This window comes from Spermophilus citellus (assembly GCF_964194105.1).
Source record: "Spermophilus citellus genome assembly, chromosome: 8".
Taxonomy (NCBI): domain Eukaryota; kingdom Metazoa; phylum Chordata; class Mammalia; order Rodentia; family Sciuridae; genus Spermophilus; species Spermophilus citellus.
The window spans coordinates 154,085,251-154,106,209 of NC_138189.1; the positions used below are offsets into that span (position 1 = coordinate 154,085,251).

The window sequence follows — 20,959 nt, forward strand, 5'->3', positions numbered from 1 at the left end:
CCATCCTAGGAGAGTCTCCCACGGTTGGGTTCCTAGCTGTTTCGCAGTCTCCTGTGGAGAGTCTGGCAGCCCCTTGCTCTGCGGGAACACTGCCCTCCCTTCAGGGTGGCATCTTGTCAGATTAGCCCTTAAGCCACCACCTCCACTCTCCTTCGCACTAATGCCCTGCTGGCCTCTGGGACGAGCTAAAGGGCCAGCGGCCTCTAATCGTCTTTCATCTGATCATGGGCCTGAGAGCAGCTGGTGTCCTCCTGGGCTTGGCTGTGGCCACTTGTTCCTCTCCTGGTGAGATGCCCGAGCCGTGGTGAGCCAGGGCTGTCCTCTGCAGCAGATTCCCAGGTGCGAGGCCTGGGTGGCCGAGGTCTGTCCTCCCTGCCTCCCTCTGTGTCCTCGCTGGTTGGAAGTCCCTTCTCATCTGTGCTCAGCCCAGAGGGGCCTCCTCCCCCACTTCCTGCACTCACCTCTGCCTCTCTGGCTGCGGGGATCTCCTCCTGTGGCCTCCTGGGGTTGCTGGCCTGCCCACCTTCTCTACCCACTGGTGCAGGCTGCAGGAGCCCCAGGACCCTGCCCAGGGCACCCAAGTGGGGAGCCCTGCAGGCCACCCGATGCCCTTGGAAAGGCCCTGCTGAGGACCTTCAGTGTCTTATGTCACAGATCATAAAAGGGTTATTTGGTCAAACTTCATGGAAGATACGGCCCCTGTGTTCAGCAGACGGAGGGGCAGGACCCCAGACCAGGCCTGGCACGAAGCAGGGGTGCCGTGAACAGGAAGGAGCCGGCACCGTGCATGGGTGGTGGCCAGGGGAAGGGGAAGCCTTTCCTCCCTCAAGGGTCTCCTGAGACAGGTGGAAACCGGAGCCAGGTGCGCTGTGATGGGCGGTGGAGAGCTGGGTCCTCTTAGAGCTGTCCCACCACCGCGCCTGAGCCGCCTCCAGATCTGACCTTGCTGCTGCGGACCCTCAGCCCTGTGGCGTCAGCACTGTGTCCTGCGGCCATCGGCCACCATCTCCGTGAACACTTGCTCTGTCATCACCACGTCAGGAGAGGTCACTGGCTGTCCCCATGTCCTAGAGCCGTGTCCACCCCCGTGGCCTGCCAATCACTTGTCACACCTGCAGGGAGACGGCGGTGGACCTGTCTGCCCTCTTGTCCTCTGAGCCCCTGCCTTTCTCCTCTGCCTCTCAGTCACCTCCTGTGGCCCGTGGCTGTCCCTCTGCTGGGGCCTGAACGGTGTCCAGTGGCCTTGTCACAGGGCACATGACAGGTGTGGCTGGTGGGTTTACTTAGCCATCTGTTTGGATTTAAAGAGATCCAGCCACACATTCCAAAACATTTGACTTTCTCATCAAATTTCCCTCCATGACTTCTGTGTCTGCCTTCCTCCTGCTCCGTCCCACAGACCACCACTTTCCAGAGCTGGAACACACTCGAGACCCGGCCTCAACGGGACGCCCACCTTCACTTGGGGTAAGAGTCAAAGAAGCAACTGTATATGCATGTGTGTGTGTGTGAGAGAGAATGTGTGTTGTGTGTGTGAGAATGTGTGTGTACACGTGTGTATGTGAGTGTGCATGTGTACGTGAGAATGTATGAGTGTGCACGTGTGTATATGTGACTGTGTGTGAGGGTGTGTGTATATGAGAATGTGTGTGGTGTGTGTGTGTATGAGAGTGTGTGAGGGTGTATGTGAGAATGTGTGTTGTGTGTGTGTATGTGAGAATGTGTGTGTGCACGTGTGTGTATCTGAGATTGTGTGAGTGCACATGTGTGTGTGCACATGTGCGTGTGTAAGGAGGTTCCTCGGTACTGGCCATGACACTGACATCAGTGAGGACAGGTCTGTGCAGACAGGTGTGGGAATACCTAGGTGGAGACGTGCACATGTGGTGCACTCTCCTGTGTGTGCAGGACTGAGGACTGGGGATTGAGCTGCGGCCCAGCCCTCTTTGGTTTGGGTTTCGAGGCAGGGTCTCTCTGGGCTGCCCGGGCACCTGGCCTGGCTGCCCTCTGCCCCGGCCTCTGAGTGGCTAGATGGCGGCGGTGCTCGGGCTTTCTACCCACCTGCCTCGCTGCTTCACCCCGGCCCTTCTCCTCTGCTCCTCCTCGTCAGGAGCGCACCTCGCTCTTCCCGCTCTGTGCCAACACCTCTCTTGATAAAGGGTGGGTTGGACAGGCAGCTGCCCACATGTCCCCTGATGCCAGTTCTGCCAGGTGAGGTCCCTCTCCCTCTGCTTTGTCCCCTCTGTTCTGGCTCGTGCTTGGTCCTTCAAACATGTGTAGGTGCCTGTGGCTGACGCGGTGTCACATCCGACTCTGTCACTCTCCACTCCTCTGCGGAGGCTGGTGGCCTCCCTCTGCCGTGGGTGACTGCAGTCCCTTTGTCCCATGGCTCTGCTTTCAGGAAGATGAGGTATCTTCCCTCTGTGAGTCTTTCCCTGACATCCATTTCCTACCGGACAGACAGACAGCGTGGATGAGCGGTCCTCCCCCACTCCAGGGGCTTCATAAAGAGAACGGACCCGGCTCTGGCCACCTGCTGTCCAGGAGACTCCTCCCACTGAAGGTGGCTTCACTTCCTCGTTTTGGTCTCAGCATAAGTGTCATCTCCTCCACCAAACCTGGAAGTGTTCCGTCTGAAGTCACTGTTTCAGGCTGGCTGTGACTTCTGCACAGTGGGGGGAGCAGGCGGTCCTCTTCCCACTATGGTGCTGTCTGTGTGTTGGCTGTGACTCTCCTGAACACACACTTCATGCTGTGCCCTGGGGAGGCCTGGTGTGCAGCAAGGGGACAGTACACAGACGTCAACTAACAACGCGCGACGTGCTGACGTCCTGGCTGGGCGTGCATAGACCATTCGTCCCTGGGACAGTTCTTCTGGGCTCAGTTTGCAGTGTCCGCCTGGCGGCTGACAAGTTGGTGTTGGCGACTTCCTTGTTCTCTGGACTTTAGCTCTTTGGCATTCTATAGAATCTACAGAGTATCTTACTTCACTTCTTGACTGAAATAGCTATTTTAAAAAATTCAAAATTTTACGGTGCTGTATATCACGGGGACTGAGCCTTTGACGGCCAAGAGGGTTGTAGATGCTCCCGGCAGCTCCGCGTCCCTCTTGGTTCGGTGGAGAACAAGGTGTGCAGGTTGTGAGCCACTGTGGGGAGCGCGGCAGGTCACCAGGAAACAGGGGTCGCCAAGCAAAAGCAAGAACGGGTGGCTCCTGCAGGGTCTCCTGCTCCCCCGCCTCACCCTGGTGTGCTGAGGCCTTTGGCAGGAGGAGGCCGAGCAGGATGCGCACTCTGGCTCTGGGAGTTCCTCCCCAGGCGCGTGTCGGCGGATCCGCCTATCGTGGCCGGTTCCCTGGTTCGCGGCTCTTCTGGCAGCAGTGCTGGTGGGAACCCAGGTCACTTACTTTAAAGTAGGATCCTCTTTCAAGGAGCTCTCCTCTGCCGGCTTGGCCATGTTTTAAAGTTAGAGTGCCTGAGCTGGCCCCTCGGTGGGCGGGCACCACAGGACGGCGTGCGTGACAGGGTGGAGACTCTGCACCTTTGGCAGGTTCTGACCGTAAGTTGCTTCTCTGTATTAATTTAATATCCTTTTGGAATGAGAGTCAGCAGTCGTTCAGGGAAGAGCTTGAGAAGGTTGGAGGTGCCGCAGTGGACCTGTGTGTGCCGGTCACTCACCCAGAGATCACAGGGAGAGGAGCCCTGGAGCTCTTCCTGCGAGCTGCCAGCATGTGGACGGCTTCAGAGCACAGGACCCCTGGTGCTGGGAGTTGGGGGCCCACTTGGCGGGTGCCAGAGCCCGCGCCCCGGCCATCCAGGAACCTCCTGTCCCCTGCTGGAGTCCTCTCCCCAAGTGTGGAGACGTCAGGTCACAGTCTGCTTCCCTCCCTCACATTTCAACCATCGCAAAGGACATTTTTAGATTTTCTTCCACCAACCAGCTAACTGCAGTCCACGTTCTCATTGTTCACAAACACAACAAAACAGCCTCTGGAACGCCACTGCTGCCGTGAGGGGCACCCACACCCAGGCTGGCAAAGGGTAGCCGTCTCTGCCGCAGGGCCAGGACCCTGCTCCTGGGTCGCTGCAGCTGGGGTCTTCCTCCGACCAAGGCTGCATCGGTTCTTTACAGCGAGATGAAATGCTTCAGATTCATTATCCGAAGAGGCCTGCTCGATTCAACCAAAAACAAATACCCTCAAGTTTAAAAATAGAAGTGGAAAAGACTAAACATTTGCATTTGAAGAGGAAAAGAAAATGACAGAAATCTCTGTGGCAGACCACTCCTTGAAATTATCCTAAGTTATAATCATGCACTTTCCACTGTCTGTAATTAAACATTAGATTTCATTTATTCCAGATGCATTTGCTGCAAGTAATTCAGAATGCCCCTCCTTCTTTTTGGCCATGTACATTTATTTCAAGTCTGTGGCCTGGGTGCCATCGGGGGCCTGGTAGTCTTAAGGGAATCTCCATGTGTTGTGTTTTCTCATTGTCTACTTGGTGGACCATGATTATACTCATGAATTTGTCCTTTCTAACATGCAGCGTCAGTGCACCCTCGAGAACATCTTTAACAGGTCTGCTTGTGTCCTGCAAGGGACTGGCAGGGCCTTGATGTCAGTATTAGAGAGGGGAGGGAATTGCTTTTACCCGCTCCCACGTGTGGGGAGACTTGGCCGCTGCTCTGTGGAGCCCGCGGCTTTGAGAAAAGCCTGGCCTTCCTCTCCGTTCACAGAGCCTTGGAGCAGTTTACTTACCATATTCGCCAGTCCCTTGCACTGGTCAGGTGGTATCACTAAACAGCAGAATATAAATATTAAGCAAGTGTTTTAGTGGTTTGAAATTCCCTTACTTTAAGATTTTCAATGAACTTTTGTGTTTAGGTCCATTGAATATGTTTTTAAAGTACTAGAAATTATCCAGCCATTTATACTTATTCACTGTTTACAAGTTCAGTTTCATGTAATAAATTTTGGGTGTTCACTAAGGAAATCAGAGGTTTAATCAAGATTGGCAGATTGACTACTTGACCTGTGTCATTACAGATGAATTTTGCAGCTACACACCCTGGAGCAAGTTTCTTGCTTTTAAGTATATAGTGTTTTTGTGGCAGTAGAGGGAGTCGTCCTGGATGCTTGGTTGATACAGCGGTGAGTTACTCTGGTGCCTTTAAGTTTTCCTTCTGTTTACACGTGACTGTTTGACAGTTCACAAGCATTTCCACAGGTTGGTGAGAAAGGGGTGTGCCAGGTCAGTTTGGCCACTTATTTTAACTGAGTGAAGGTTCCACGGATGGAGAAGTTCACATTGAAGCCCAAGCTCTCTGGGTTATTTGTAAGTTTCATTAACCACTGTTTGCTCCACCCCTGTGCCTTGCAGACCCAAACATCTGTCCATTGGCATTTTCTCTAAGGTCCTCCAGGTCCTCCCTACAGTCAGACTCTAAGGAGTCCAGCAGAGAAGGCAAAGAAGGGGGAGGAGAAATCCCCTCACCTGCTCCTTAAGCTTTAAAAAGAAAGCCCTCCTGCAGAGGCCTTGGGCCTTCACCTCTTGCTGCTCCTCAAGAGCGCCCGACACCCCTTCTCACTCTCAAAGGTCCCCAGGACCACTGCTCCTTGTCTTTACTCCCACATCAGCTGGTCACACTCATGATGTCTCTGGATAGTCTGACCTGAACAATGTGTGTATGTGTGAGTGTATTGCGTGTGAGTGTGTGAGTGTGTGTGTGTGTGTGTGTGTGTGTGCATGCACATGAACCTTACTACTAAATCTGCTGGAAGACATTCACTTTGCAGCACACAAACCCTCTCCCCCTCCCTCTCTCGTAGAATGCATGGCTAATTGGGGGATACCTTATTTCAGAAACAATTTCTCCTTTTAACTGGGGACATGGTGGCATTCCAAAGAGGAGTCATCTCACATCATTTATTTCCCAAAGGTGGAGATACATCAGATCATTAGGATGCGTCTTTTCTCTCTTCAGCTTTGGTAGCACCTGAGGTGTGTGGCAGGTGTGAAGAGCTTTGACAGCACAGACCATGTCAGAATTCTAGGTGGCCTCTGTAGCATGGTCCACAGAACCTTCCAGGCCGGCGCGAAGCCGGTCTTCTCAGCCTTGGCTGACAGCACGGGTGTTCTGGGCTGAGTGACCTGCAGCCGAGCTGAATCAGTGTCCGGTGCCACCCTCCCTCTGCTTCTGTCTGAGCTGCAGCCTGGACAGTGGACAGACAGAAGGTTTCCTGCTGTACGGAGATGTTTCCTGCATTATCCACCAGATGGCCTTGGAAAAAGAATCACGCTGAAAGTGAAATTCTGGTTAATATTATTTAATTTAAACTTGCAATCTAGCTGAGCTCCGGATACCTACCAGTAATAAAAAGAAACCAGAGGCCAAGTTATGCCATTAGAGGGCACCTGTGTAACCTTAGAGTCTGTTCACATAGACCTGCTAAACCAGGCTGGTTCTTAGGAAGGATAAGTTGTTTATGTAAAGTGACCGATTCTTAAACTGAATGTCTGAGAGAGAACATTTTATTGGCAGGGAACAAAAATCTATAAAATCTTAAAACCACCATTTAAACAATCTTTGAGTAAAGCTTCCATTTTGTACAGTGAATACAAGTTACAAAAATATACACAGTGTGTCTGCAAAGTAATTTTTGGTTAGTTGTGTTTGGAGCTTATTTTAAACGCATTTTGTTAAAAAAAAATCCTGCCTGTAGAACTGGTGGAGTTGAACAAATGATTGAAGTTCCCTAATGGTTGAATTTGTTTTCCTCAACAGTTGAATGTTATTAGATGACATTTTGAAAACTGCAGTGTGGTGAAATTGAATTCTAGTGTTTCAAGGTCCTGCTTAATCATGAACACTTTTCAGAAAAATATCTATTTTGCCCATATTGTCCTGTTAATTAAGATGGTTTCAGAAACAAAAAGTGTGACCTGATGGAATTTTAGTTTAAAGAATATGATTTTTTTTGTTTAATTGGAACCTTATAGTCATACAGAGTTGCTGGGTTCATCCTGGCAAACTCAAGCATGCGTGGAATTGATTCCAGCTCACACTCCCTCCCTCCCCTTCCCCATCTCCCTGTTCCTCATCTCCTCCCTTCCCCACCTCTTCCCACCCCATCTCCTCTCTCTTCACCTCCCCCTCCCCCATCTCCTCCCCTCCCCCGTCTCCCCCTCTCCCACCCCCCCATCTCCTCCCTCCACTCTGCTAGACTTCCTGATGCTCTTCTATTTATGTTTGACTGGTTCTTTTTACTTATGCATAAAGGTGAGATTCCCTGTGGTATATTTATGTATTCATGCCACATGGTTTTTGAAGAGTTAGTTCTGCATTGCCTCCTTACCCTCCCTCCCTCTGCCACTCACCTCATTCTTCTGTGTTACTGGTCTTCCCTCTATAGGGCCCTCTCCTTCCTCCTGTCCTTTATTTTGCTCTAGCTTCTGCATGTGGGAGAAACACTTGACCTCTGCGTTTCACTTAGTGTGAGATTCTCCATTCCCATGCCGTAATTCCATTCTTTCCCTGTTACGTGTCTGCACCACAATTTCTTCTTAATCCACCCATCTACTGATGGCACCTGGCTGGTTCCACAGTCTGGCTGCTGTGGACATGAGGTGGCTGTGTTGCTGTAGAATGCTGACTGATTTTCTTGGATAAATACCAAGGAGTGGGACAGCTGGGTCCTGTGGTGGTTCCATCTCTAGTTTCTTGAGGAATGAGAGTGTGCTTTTGGTGGAGGAGGCTGGACACAGGCACCAGAACCTGGAACTCACTCCTTCTCTCCAACTTTCACGGCGGCTTGCAGCCAAGCCCACCCTTAGATCTGACAGCTTTGACCACTCTGCTAAGGTTCCCTGAAGATCTGAAGGTTGAAAGGCCCCAAATGCAAACCTTCTGAGCACCAGTGAGCCACAGTGGAAAATTCCACACTATGAAACTTCATCTCACTCCCAAAATTATTTAAAATATTGTATAAGTATTACCTTCAGACCACACATATAAGGTGTATAAGAAGCATAAATCTCGTGTTTAGGATAGGGTCCATACCCAAGAGACATCATTATGTATGTGCAAATATCCAAACTCCAAAATGAAAATAAACCCCAAATCTAAAACATGCCTAGTTGTAAGCATTTCAATAAAGAGGAGTCGACCTTACAAATACTTTGAGGAGTGCCTGGGATGCACAGGAGCAGAGCCTCATGGGGGGTGGGGCTGGGGGCCCTGCTCTGCATGTCCCCTCATCCAGAATTGCTCAGTAGCATTCAGTGCTAAGCAGCTGCGTGGAGATTGTGCAGACTGGATCCGGTTTACTGTGCTTTCAAAGTCATTTACGATGAGAAGTTCATATTTCCACCTCTAGTGTTTACTACGGGCCCCACCTGCCGATGCTGCTTTCCCATGTTTAAAATAAGAAAAATAGCCGTGCCCACCTCAGAGGGTCTTGGAGGCATCGGGTGCACACCACACCACGGGAGCAGTCAGAAGGGTGCCTGGCGGGCGGTGTGTGCGCGGTGACATTCACTAACACATCGTCTCACAGTTCAGCCCGGCAACTGGCTGATGTAATGAGAGGAAGTTCCCCAAGGGCCACTGAGGAACTGGGGCCTCTGTGGCTGTCGCTCCTCGGGTTCCGGACCAAGTGAGCTCCTGGGGCACTGGTCCCCTTAGCTGGCCAGTCCTGCAGTGGACAGCCATGTGGACAGAGTGGAGCCCCTTGAGGACGGCTGTCCTGGAGTGGCCAGGGCAGGGGTTGCCCTGACCCATCCACTCCACAGTCCCGGGAGCACGGAAGGCTACCATTCCTAACCGTTTCCAAAGAGACTTTTTTTAATTGTCTCCTCTGCAGTCAGGAGGCAGCGTTGTGGGCATGGTGCGTGCGACACAGAGAAGTGATTTTATTGTGCTCACACAGGTATTTTTATGAACATGTGGTTAAGGGTACAGACGGGAGCTGAGGGGGCAGAGAGGTGGTGAGCACCTAGCTCAGCCCATCACATCCTCTGCTTAGAGTGCTCAGCTGAGCGTGGCCACCTCTTGTGGACGGACCCTTGCTGATGGCTGTAGACACCAGGAGCTCCCACTTACACCTGCCCTGAGTATCCAAGGGAGAGGCCATTTCTGGGGGGCCCGGCAGGAAGAATCGTGCTCAGTCTCAGTAGCTCCGTCCCTCTGTGGAGTTCGTGGATCTCTTGCCCACCACTGAGCCCTGGCCCCGGCCCTTTGCAGTTTTCTATTTTGAGACAGGGTCTTGCTAAGTTGCTGAGGCTGGCCTCAAACTTGTGATCCTCCTGCCTCATCCTCTCAAGAAACTGGAATCACAAGTGTGCACCACTGTGCCCAACTTTTCACATTTTCATCTTAAAGACAAATGCATCCTTTCAAAAATATTTTAAGTTGTCTGAATCTATTTTTGATACCATTCAAAGAAAGGCAAAATTAGAGTCAAATGATGTGTTAAGTAGAGGTTAATTAGTTGTATCTAAAATAGTATCTATTTAAAATAAAACTGGCATTCACCTCATCTCAAATTGCTGCAAATATTTATTTGCATTAGAATTTTTCACTATTTAAATTACTAAAGTGTAGAAATACCGCATTTCTCTGAAGATTGAATTCCCTGATGTGCTCTAAGTCAGAGTGGTAAGGAAACCGTTCCTGACGTAGCTCTCTCTCTGAGAGCAAACGTGCCAGCTCCTCAGAGGCACAAAGCCCTGTGCAGGCACCTGAAGAGAACTCACCTGGTTGGGGCTCCTGACAGCCCCCCAGCCGGGGGTGAGGTGGGGAGACTGTGGCCTTGCAGCTCCCTGCGCAGCAGTAGAGTGGCCTGCAGTGCTGGAGACCTTGGTGGGGGTCGGTGAGAACTGCTGAGGGTAACTCCGTGAAAGTCCTTAGGACATGAGGGCTCGAAGGCCCGGCCGCCCTGCTGATTTCTAACACGGTGGGGCTTTACATGTGCCTGTGGCGCGGGAGAGTCTGGTGGCCTATACGCGTAGGCATCATTGATAACTTGCCTTGTGGTTTTGCACAGATCACCTGTGAGGGAGTTGGACGTCATAATCTCTGAACAAGTTCTGATATGAAAATCCAGTCATGGAATAAGCAGAAGACTATTCAGAATCCTCAGTCAAGGGTTTTGTACAGGGATTGAGTCCAGGGTGCTTTACCACTTTTCCACATCCCCAGTGTTGTTGTTTGTTTGTTTGTTTTTTGGTCTTGAGACAGGGTCTGCCTAACTTGCTGAGGTCCTTGTGCCTCAGCTTCCCAAGTAACTGGGATTACAGGCACGTGCCACTGCACCCAGCTCAAGGTTTCTTTTGTGTGGGGAGTACCAGGGGCACTTAACCACTGAACCACATCCCCAGCCCTGTTTTGAATTTTTATTTAGAGACAAGGTCTCATTGAGTTGCTTAGGGCCTTGCTAAGTTGCTGAGGCTAGCTTTGAATTTGAAATCTTCCTGTCTCAGCCTCCTGAGTTGCTGGGATTACAGGTATACGCCCCCACATCCAGCTTCAAATTTTAAGGAAGAATAAAATAATCTGTGTAGTAATTTTCTGGCTTTTGACAGGTCTCTGTGACTTATGTTGAAAATAATAGTTCAACCACATCAACAAGTTATAACTTGACTGCTGAGGTGAAGTCCAACTCACCTCTGGTAGCTTTGTGTCAGCTACAAGGGCTGACCCTGAATGACCGCCCTAGTTGAAGCGTTACGTGTAGACTGAAGCCACCTGTAGTGATCACCGTGGCTTCTGCCATAATTGAAGTGGGAAGTTAATGTGTCAAGTGTCTGAAAATCCTTTGAGCATCTGAAATTTTGGTGAATTCATTCTCAACATCATGAAATAGTTGGGAAAAAGCAGAGGGCAGATGCTTCCAGAGCATGTGTGCCTATCGGGGATCTGAGACACCCACGTGTGGCTCAGGGCCACCTCTGTGCTTGCTGCAGGAGGGCGTCGGGGAGGCTGCCTGCAGAACTAACACCGCCGTCTCTCTGTTGCCCAGGATGGTGCTGCTTGGCTGGAGTGTGCTGTGGCTGCTGCTGCCTCTCGGCTCCAGGGCCCAGAAGCTGCCCACTCGAGATGAGGAGCTTTTCCAGATGCAGATCCGAGACAAGGCGTTTTTCCACGATTCATCAGTCATTCCAGATGGAGCCGAGATCAGCAGCTATCTCTTCAGAGACACACCTAAAAGGTACCCTCCCTGCCACAGCTCTGTCCGTGAGCTCCTGGGGCCTCCTCCCTAGGGAAGTGCCTTGCAGATCCAGCCCGGATGGTTGCTCCCATGAGAAAGAAGGGTGGCCCAGGTGGGCTGAGGGAGGCCGCTGATCTTTGCTGACCAAGGCCTCCTTTGGGTGGAAGAGGAACCTTGGCACTATTTCACACTCCAGGAGGATTATTTTCTCATTTGCAGGACTGTCGGATTAAAATGCAGTTCATTGAATATATATGTTTCTTCAAGGGTTTGCATTGAGGTTTACAAGGATTATGTTTGTTTACCAAATATGATCCAATTTTGAGAGAATTAAATCAAACAGTGATTAAAAATTAATACTGTTCATTTCCTTTAGTCCAACATCATCAATAAATTGGGCTCACATGATAGTCTTAAAGATTTCAACCCTAAGAATTTACAGATGTGTGTGCACACATCATATAAATACTATGTAATAGACCAATTGTTAGGGAAGTGCCCCAGACTGAATCACTGAAACACACCCAAGGCTCAGCAGAAACAGTTCATGGTCAGGAAATCTGACAGTGTTCTCTCTCTGTGCAGAGAGAACGGCAGCAGACCTCCTCTGAACTGCAAGTTTATAAGTCAGAGTCTAGGTTATGCATCGGGTGGGCTCAGGTGGAGAGCAAGCTTCAAAACCTCAAGGACCACACAGGCGAGGGGCGGGGGAGCGAGTGCATTGCCACCGGCTCCTGGGGCTGGCAGCCCCTGTACTCGGAAAGGGAGCTCTGTGGTCGGGGTGCTGGAGGGTGTGGTCTGCCTCTGGGTGAGTGGGCTCTTGCAGGAGGGGGCGGGGTGTGGGAGCAGGGTACGGTGTCTGGGCAGAAGTGAGGTCAGCTTGACTCAGCTTCTCAGTTAACTCTGGTCACGATGACAGGGAACACGGACTTGATCTATAGTTGCTCACTTTGCCATTCTCCAGCCCCTTCATTGTTCACCTTGGGATAATTACATTTCAAAACCAGTTTCTCCTTTGACGCTGTGACACCTCGCCTGGCATTCCAAGAGACAAAACTGCCTGGTTCCACCATGATCCCTTTCCAGAGATCACGGAGGACGAGGCACAGTGGTGGTCCTTTTAGTTCGGAGGCAGCCCCTCTGCTGAGAGCCCTGTCCTGTGGTGGTCACTGGGAGGGAGAGCAGGGGATCGGGTTCCCTGTGGTGACGAGAGGGGGCAGGAGGACAGAAGGTTGGGGTGAATTTGTCCCATGTATTCTGCTCTGGCACCAGTGTCCCATGGTAAATGGAGTCCACACCCAGTGGGAAGGTTTGGGTACTTCTCCTTGCATAATGCCAGAAAAATCACTTGGTTGTATCTGCTTCTTTGTAAAATAGAAAGATGCAGCTGCGTGTATGTGGTTGGTGCCCTCGGTGCAGCCTGGGCAGAGGATCAAAAGTCTGCTCTGCAAAAAGTAGGCTGAGCTTAAAATCAAGACTGCTGACCCTTCCCTTCAGAGAGGGGAGTGGTCCATGAAACTCCCGGCAGGTCAGCAGGTCAATCATCTAGCTGTTCTCTCTGGCTGATGGTCAGCTGTTTTTCAACTAGCTGTTTTGCTTTTATAGGTCCTCAGTTTGTTTGTTTTCCCTTTGCCCACCCCACCCTCTAGCTCCAAATTCCTCTCTGGACAGTGAGGGGAAAATTCACTTTCACTCAACCCTGTACCTCAGAGAGAAGGGATTCCAGGGGTGCCCTTCCTCAAGCTGGACTACTGGGGTGCAGACGGTGCTCGGGCTCTCCAGCCAGGTCACTCATCAGTGATGCCCTCCCTGGGAAATGTCCTTCCAGGCCCTGAGCCGCAGAGGTCTTCTAAGTGCTGGGAAGTCTCAGTGGGCCTCTGGGACAGGGTAGCCTCACAAATTGCAGCAGGTGCCCCGAGAACCAAGTGCGGACCCCTGGGGTCCGTGGGGAACCTGACCCTGTGTGGGCGGAAGACAGAACAGCCAAGGAAGAGATGGTCTCCAGGAGACATGGGTAAGGCCTCGCGGCAGAGTGGGGAGGGGTCTGCAGGTGAGGCCGGCCCTGGGAGGAAGAGCCTTAACCGTGGAGGAGTGTCCCCCACAGAGGCCCAAGGCAGGAATCTGTGTGTCCAAGGACAGCCAGGGGCTGGGGCTGTGGCAGAGCGATTTGGGTCTCCTGAGACCTGGCCACTCAGGGCCTCATGCTCTGAGTGAAACAAGACGCTGGCGGGGGTCTCAGGCCGGGTGGGGACCGTCCACAGGCTTCGGTGATCCTGCTCCTGGAGGGAGGGAAGGTCCACAGGGTCGCTGGGGTCAGGAGGCCCCTCAGGAGGCCGTTGCAGGCTCAGGCAAGGGGTGCTGGGACCTGGCTGGGTGGCCACCGGTGGATCAAGGCGTCAGATTCTGGGTCTGTTTGAGAAGTGGAGGCTGAAGTATCTGCTGATCCATCCTACCTGGAGGGAGGAAGATGGTCGGAGGGGTCCATCCTCTGTCCTGACAGGCAGGTGGTCCAACTCCTCCTTTACTGCAAGGGGGACTGCAAGGAGAGAACCAGGGTCTGGAGTGGGTGCTGGGTGTGGAGTGGGTGCTTGGGTGTGGAGTGGGTGCCTGAGGTCTGGAGTGGGCGCCTGAGGTCTGGAGTGGGCGCCTGAGGCCTGGAGTGGGCGTCTGAGGTCTGGAGTGGGTGCCTGAGGCCTGGAGTGGGCGTCTGAGGCGCGGAGTGGGCGTCTGAGGCGCGGAGTGGGCGTCTGAGGCGCGGAGTGGGCGCCTGAGGCGTGGAGTGGGCGTCTGAGGTCTGGAGTGGGCGTCTGAGGTCTGGAGTGGGCGTCTGAGGTCTGGAGAGGGCGTCTGATGTCTGGAGTGGGCGTCTGATGTCTGGAGTGGGCGCCTGAGGCGTGGAGTGGGCGCCTGAGGCCTGGAGTGGGCGTCTGAGGCCTGGAGTGGGCGTCTGAGGCGTGGAGTGGGCGTCTGAGGCGTGGAGTGGACGTCTGAGGTCTGGAGTGGGCGTCTGAGGCCTGGAGTGGGCGCCTGAGGCCTGGAGTGGGCGTCTGAGGCCTGGAGTGGGCGCCTGAGGCATGGAGTGGGCGTCTGAGGTCTGGAGTGGGCGTCTGAGGTCTGGCGTGGGCGCCTGGGGTCTGGAGTGGTGTCTGAGGTGTGGAGTGGGCGTCTGAGGTCTGGAGTGGGCGTCTGAGGTCTGGAGTGGGTGCCTGAGGTCTGGAGTGGGTGCCTGAGGTCTGGAGTGGGCCTCTGAGGTCTGGAGTGGGCGTCTGAGGGGTGGAGTGGTGTCTGAGGTGTGGAGTGGGTGCCTGAGGTCTGGAGTTGGTGCCTGAGGCCTGGTTGGGTGCCTGAGGTCTGGAGTGGGTGCCTGAGGTCTGGAGTGGGTGCCTGAGGTCTGTAGTGGGTGTCCGTGGCCTGGAGTGGGCGTCTGAGGCCTGGAGTGGGCGCCTGACGCCTGGAGTAGGTGCCTGAGGTCTGGAGTGGGTGCCTGAGGTCTGGAGTGGGTGCCTGAGGTCTGGAGTGGGCGTCTGAGGTCTGGAGTGGGCGTCTGAGGTCTGGAGTGGGTGCCTGAGGCCTGGTGGGTGCCTGAGGCCTGGAGTCGGTGCCTGAGGTGTGGAGTGGTGTCTGAGGCCTGGTTGGGTGCCTGAGGTCTGGAGTGGGTGTCTGTCCCTGGAGTCTGTGCCTGAGGCCTGGTTGGGTGCCTGAGGCCTGGAGTGGGTTCCTGAGGTCTGGAGTGGGCGTCTGAGGTCTGGAGTGGGTGCCTAAGGCCTGGAGTGGGTGCCTGAGGCCTGGAGTGGGTGCCTGAGGTCTGGAGTAGGTGCCTGAGGTGTGGAGTGGTGTCTGAGGCCTGGTTGGGTGCCTGAGGTCTGGAGTGGGTGTCTGTCCCTGGAGTCTGTGCCTGAGGCCTGGTTGGGTGCCTGAGGCCTGGAGTGGGTGCCTGAGGTCTGGAGTGGGCGTCTGAGGTCTGGAGTGGGTGCCTGAGGCCTGGAGTGGGTGCCTGAGGCCTGGAGTGGGTGCCTGAGGTCTGGAGTGTTTGCCTGAGGTCTGGAGTGGGTGCCTGAGGTCTGGAGTGGGTGCCTGAGGCCTGGAACTCCCTCAATGTCTTAGAGAGCAGGGTCAGAAGGTGGGTGTACCTTGGGTTCAGGTTCAGGTTGAGAGGTCAAATCTGTTAGCACACAGGAGGGGAAGCCGGTCTGGGTGAGGTCACATGGGCAAGGGAGACAGAAGGGGTGTGCAGACAGAGCCCGGCTCGGTGCACAGGTGAGGTCCAGAGGGCAGGGGGAGCCAGGGGGCAGGGTCTGAGGTGTTGGACAGCAGGTGGGTGGTGAGTACAGAGAGCAGGGAGGTGAGAGGTCCCCAGCACCGTGGTCGTCCACAGGAGGGAAACCCGACTTTTCTTTGCCATGGACCCAGTGAGCAGTCCTTAGGGCTCACTGCAGCAGGACGCGCAGCATTTACAGCTCGGCAACATTGTGATCTTTATTCCCCTTTAAACACCTGCAGACCACCCTCAGGGGAAGACTTCTCCTCATGTCTTTAAATCCTGTTTAAATCATCAGTGTTCAATGGAGCAAGAAATTCTCATGATCAAGAGAAGACAGAGCTGCATCCTCCCACTGTCAGACAGGGTCCTTCATTTTCAAAACCGTCTCTGAAATGTGATGCCTTGTCCACAGAGGTGTGGACAGTAGAGCCAGGAGCACGTCTGCCACACTGGGGCTTGGTGTCACCCCCTTGTGGGTGGCCACCCTGCTAAGCCCCTGCGACGCAGTCGAGGGTGACGTGAACGGAGGCTCCTCTGGCTCGCTGTCTTTGCGTTAGGTCTCCTGTACTTGCTGACGGTGCGTCTGTCCTGCCCTTCCCCAGGTACTTCTTTGTGGTGGAAGAGGACAATACTCCACTCTCGGTCACGGTGACGCCCTGCGATGCGCCCTTGGAGTGGAGGCTGGGACTGCAGGAGCTGCCCGAGGACGGCAGCGGGCAGAGCTCAGGTGAGCAGCCCTGGTGAGGGCTGGGGAGATGGTGCAGCCAGGAGCAGGGCAGCCTGGGTCCTGGGAAGCTGCAGCCAGAGAAGGAGAGGAGGGAGAGGAGGAAGGAGCCAGGAGAAGCTGCCGGCATGCTCTGCTGGCCCCTGTGGCTACTGCAGTCTGCCTGGACTGTCGGCCCCCCCGGGGGCTTTGAAAGCTACCCTGGCTTGGTTTCTCCCTCAGATGCCATGACCTAACTGCCCTGGGCAGGTCCTTCGCAGAGTGGGGGAATGTGAAATCTCACACGTCTGGCTTTCAGTCTGCCGTGAGATGGCCCAGGTTCCTTCCTGTGCTGGTGGTCAGGCCTTCGTCAGGCCCTGGCACGTGCCAGCAGTGTCGAAGGATGGCCGAGTCAGGTGGCTTTGGTACTCCCGACACATCTGGACACTGAGCCTGGGCTGCTCGGACAGGTACTGGATTTTCTGGCTTAATGGGGTTGTCCACTCCTGCTGATGACAGTGAGATCAGCGAGCTGAGCCCACACCCATGGCGCACTCACTGTCCTGTGGGCAAGCTGACTCATGGTCAGGATTAACTGTCTCTAACAAGTTTGAAGCTCTGGACCTAAAAAGTACAGGTAACCTAAAAAATTACAGGTGATCTATACCCAACTAGATTTTGTGCTGAAGAAATAAATCCATACAAGCCAAATACTTGATAAGGTGATATTCATCATGGTCACACATCAAGCAACCATATTATTTTTTATGACATCACATTGAAGGAGGGAAACAGGATGCAAAAACTAGTGGTTCGTCTAGATCCATTTGTGCATGAGAAGCAATTTACTAACCTATGGAGAAAATAGGAGACAGTGACCCCCACTGCACTCTGGCACTGGGAGAAGGACGCGTGGAGGTGACCACGGCGGTGCAGAGGCGGCCTCCCTGCGTCCCCTTCTGCACCATCTCAGTGCTCTGTGAGGAGTGTGTGCTCTCTGTCGTGGAGAGCAAGGTGAGAACCCTGTGCACAGTCCAGGGCCGACAGACCACGTGACCTGTAGCCCCTGCTTTGCTCCTGTCTTGCAGGTGACCCCGAGCCCCTTGAGCAGCAGAGGCAGCAGATGACACACGAGGAAGGCACGGAGCTGTTCTCCTACAAGGGCAACGCCGTGGAGTCCTTCACCTCCTCCAGTTCCCCCGCGGGTCTGTACCAGCTGGAGCTCCTCTCCACGGAGAAAGACACGCACTTCAAAGTGTACGCCACCACAACTCCAGAGTCGGACCAGCCATACCCGGAGCTGCCTTACGACCCCCGGGTGGACGTGACCTCCCTGGGGCGCACCACGGTCACGCTGGCCTGGAAGCCGAGCCCCACGGCCTCCTTGCTGAATCAGCCCATCCAGTACTGCGTGGTCATCAACAAAGAGCACAATTTCAAGAGTCTCTGTGCAGCAGAAGCCAAGCTGGGGGCAGACGATGCCTTCATGATGGTCCCCAAACCTGGTCTCGACTTCAGCCCCTTCGATTTTGCCCATTTTGGGTTTCCTCCCGACCAGCTGGGCAAAGAACGCAGCTTCCTGGCAAAGGCTTCTCCCAAACTGGGCCGTCCCGTGCACCCCAGGCCCAAGGCGGACCTTCAGAAAGTCTGCATAGGCAGCAAGAATATCTTCACCGTCTCCGACCTGAAGCCGGACACGCAGCACTACTTCGATGTCTTCGTGGTCAACACCAACACCAACATGAGCACCGCCTACGTGGGCACCTTTGCCAGGACCCAGGGGGAGGCCAAGCAGAAGACCCTGGAGCTCAAGGACGGCAAGGTGACGGACGTGTTTGTCAAGAGGAAGGGGGCCAAGCTTCTCCGCTTTGCGCCTGTCTCTTCCCACCAGAAAGTGACCTTCTTCATCCACTCTTGCCTGGATGCTGTCCAGGTCCAGGTGAGAAGAGACGGGAAGCTGCTGCTGTCCCAGAATGTGGAGGGCATCCGGCAGTTCCAGCTGAGAGGAAAACCTAAAGCCAAGTACCTGGTCCGCCTGAAGGGAAACAAGAAAGGGGCTTCCGTGCTAAAGATCCTGGCGACCACAAGGCCCGGCAAGCAGTCCTTCCCCTCTCTGCCCGAAGACACGCGGATCAAAGCCTTTGACAGGCTCCGCACCTGCTCCTCGGCCACAGTGGCCTGGCTGGGCACGCAGGAGAGGAACAAGTTCTGCATCTACAGGAAAGAGGTGGACGACAGCTACAGCGAAGACCAGAAGAAGAGAGAGCAGAACCAGTGCCTGGGACCGGACACCAGGCCCAGGTCCGAGAAGGTCCTCTGCAAGTACTTCCACAGTCAGAACCTGCAGAAAGCGGTGACCACAGAGACCGTCGGAGGTCTGCGGCCCGGCAAGTCCTACCTGCTGGACGTCTACGTCATCGGACATGGCGGGCACTCCGTGAAGTACCAGAGTAAAGTCGTCAAGACCAGAAGGCTCTGCTAGGTCCCACGGGAGGGACCCCAAGTCACGTTACCTGTTGACTGACAGCTCCCACAGCCGAGAGAAGTCATCACCTGTGCTTATGCCACCGAAGGCAGGAGAGCCAGGGATACTGATGTTTACAGAGCAGCAGAGAGACCTGCTCCAGCGCCCCAGGTCACCTTGTGTGCGTCCGACATCACTGGACGTCCAAGACACGGCCCGCCTGGGAGAAACTGCCACCCCTTGCTCTGTCCACTGCATGAACTGCTTCTAAATTATTTTATTACCTAAAAGTCTAAAGTACGCCATTCATTGCACACATTCACAAAGGCAAACCATCCCTCTCTATAGACGCTAGGAGATTTATATATATATAAATTATTTTATAAAGTCTTGTTTTAAATGTCAGTGTTTCTATGATGTAAACTATTAAATTCTTTTGCTGTTAAAGGACAGATCTAATCTAATCTAAGTATTCTTAAGTGAACAGCCCTCTAGTAATTTACATATTACTATTGTAAATTCTTATTTGTTGAGTAAAAGGTTTAAATTCTGTATGTAACTCATGTACAAAGTCCACACACATTATATTCGTGTACATAAAATTAAAGATATTAGATTACCTACTGCCCATTTTTCCCGAGCAGTGACTCTGATGTACCCAATTTCTAATCTGACTCTAAAACTGAGCCTTTCTGTAGTTTGGCACCAAAATCGCCCCCTTTTCAATGATTAAAAGGGGATGCTGTGTCTCTACGGTTACACTGGCCCTAGAACAGCTATGAACGTGTGTGTGTGTGTGTGTGTGTGTGTGTGTGTGTGTGTGTGTTTCCACATTGAATGGCAGTCGGCAGTTGTGAGTGGTCAGAGCCACGAACGCTTGAGTTAAAGGAACAGGAGCACCAAACCCTGTCACCTCTCGAGCAGTCGCAGACGTTCCCACGACCCAGAGCACATCGCATTTCAAAGTGCAGGACCAGGATGTCCCTAGCACCTTCCATCTGCCCGAGTCTTAGCAAAACCATCATTTTGACCTTTAGCTGATGCGACTTAGCAAACAGCAACCAGGACTCAGAGCAGAACACGTGTGCGTACGAAGCTGCTGTTTTATAACAAGGACGGTTTGCTGCCTTATCTCTGGTTTTTGTGGGTTTTCAAAAAGCAACTGGGTGTCAGATGCAATCTAGGCAACTAATAGCGGAAACTGTTTATCCAATTCCACAGCAGGCAGTGCTAGGCGCCCGTGCTCCAGGAGTCTGTTCCCAAATCCCCAGGTGTCGCGGGGACCAAGAAGGGTCTGGAAGTCGCCGCGTCTGGCTGATCTGACTGCAGGGATTCTGTTACTGCCGTCATCTCCTTTTCCCATCCATGACCCCGCGGTGACAGATCTGAATGGTGGTGTTAGATGTCCTTTGCCATCTTTTGTAGAGTCCCCAGCTGATTAGGTCCTATGACCACAGTGGGGACAATGTGACCCTTCCCTTCTCACTGACCCTGGTGCTGGCCCGGCCTTTCGGGTGCCATTTTCCTGAGCAGCATTCTGTAGGGTAGAATCATGACGCTACCGTGGTAGAGGTGGCGGTCCCTATGAGGGGTGTGAAGGCCCAGAGGCACGCCAGTCCAGGAGATGGACACATCTGCACAACAGGGTGGCACCCGAAGATTTCAAAGGATGAAGGTCACGTACCCAGGGTCACGCAGGTAACCCCCAGAAGGAGAGACTCAAACTGACCACAACCCAGATGCCGTGCCTGAGTTGCAATCGAGGGGCCTGGGGCAGGATCAGCCTCTCCAGTTCCTCACCTGACTGACAGAGCCGGGTGCGAATGCTGGGTGGTGAGTCCACCCATTATCACTGCTCCTGAGGGCGACAGTCTTGGCTCGCTATTGCTAGTGACAGGGAAGCCCTGGGACCGGGCCAGGTCCAGGTGACCCGGCTTTTACTCTGCAGCCAGCGGCACTGGGGGTTCCTTCATAGTCTGGATCAATGTGAGAATTCTCTCATGGCCCCAGAGAAATTTGCCGTTTTCAAATCTTAGGAAAATGAGATGCACATTGTGGATTTCTATCATTGATGAATGGGTAAACCTAGCTCCTGTATTTACTAAAGTGCTTAGGTTTCAGGAAGATTCTGGTACACTAGAGGCAAGAAAGAAAAACTTGTTCTTAATTAACCAAAGAACTAGAAAAGGAAGCCCCAGCCTGACTGCCCGACCTGGCCAGCCTCCCGGCCCAAGAGGCCCATGCCACAGAGGAGGGAGGGTCTTCAGGACTTTGAGCTCACCTCCTGGCTATTCAAGTGCAAAAAAGAAAGACCCAAGAGAG

The 20,959-nt window shown here is 53.4% G+C and overlaps 1 protein-coding gene across 3 annotated transcripts in view; it reads left to right on the forward strand.

Moving 5' to 3' along the window:
• The window catches only part of NDNF (neuron derived neurotrophic factor), a 31,799-nt gene extending 12,561 nt beyond the window's left edge, over nucleotides 1–19,238 (forward strand). The window contains exons 1-5 of one of the 3 annotated variants that reach the window (XM_081303822.1): nucleotides 710–1,036; nucleotides 1,400–1,467; nucleotides 11,021–11,209; nucleotides 16,073–16,197; nucleotides 17,262–19,238. In XM_081303822.1, the coding sequence (XP_081159948.1) occupies nucleotides 11,022–11,209; nucleotides 16,073–16,197; nucleotides 17,262–18,655 (1,707 nt within the window). In that variant the 5' untranslated portion in view covers nucleotides 710–1,036; nucleotides 1,400–1,467; nucleotide 11,021 and the 3' untranslated portion in view covers nucleotides 18,656–19,238. Of the gene's footprint in view, nucleotides 1–709; nucleotides 1,037–1,399; nucleotides 1,468–11,020; nucleotides 11,210–16,072; nucleotides 16,198–17,261 lie in introns of those variants that run through there. The other 2 variants (XM_081303821.1, XM_081303820.1) reach the window with 2 other exon arrangements.
• Nucleotides 19,239–20,959: the final 1,721 nt, after the last annotated feature.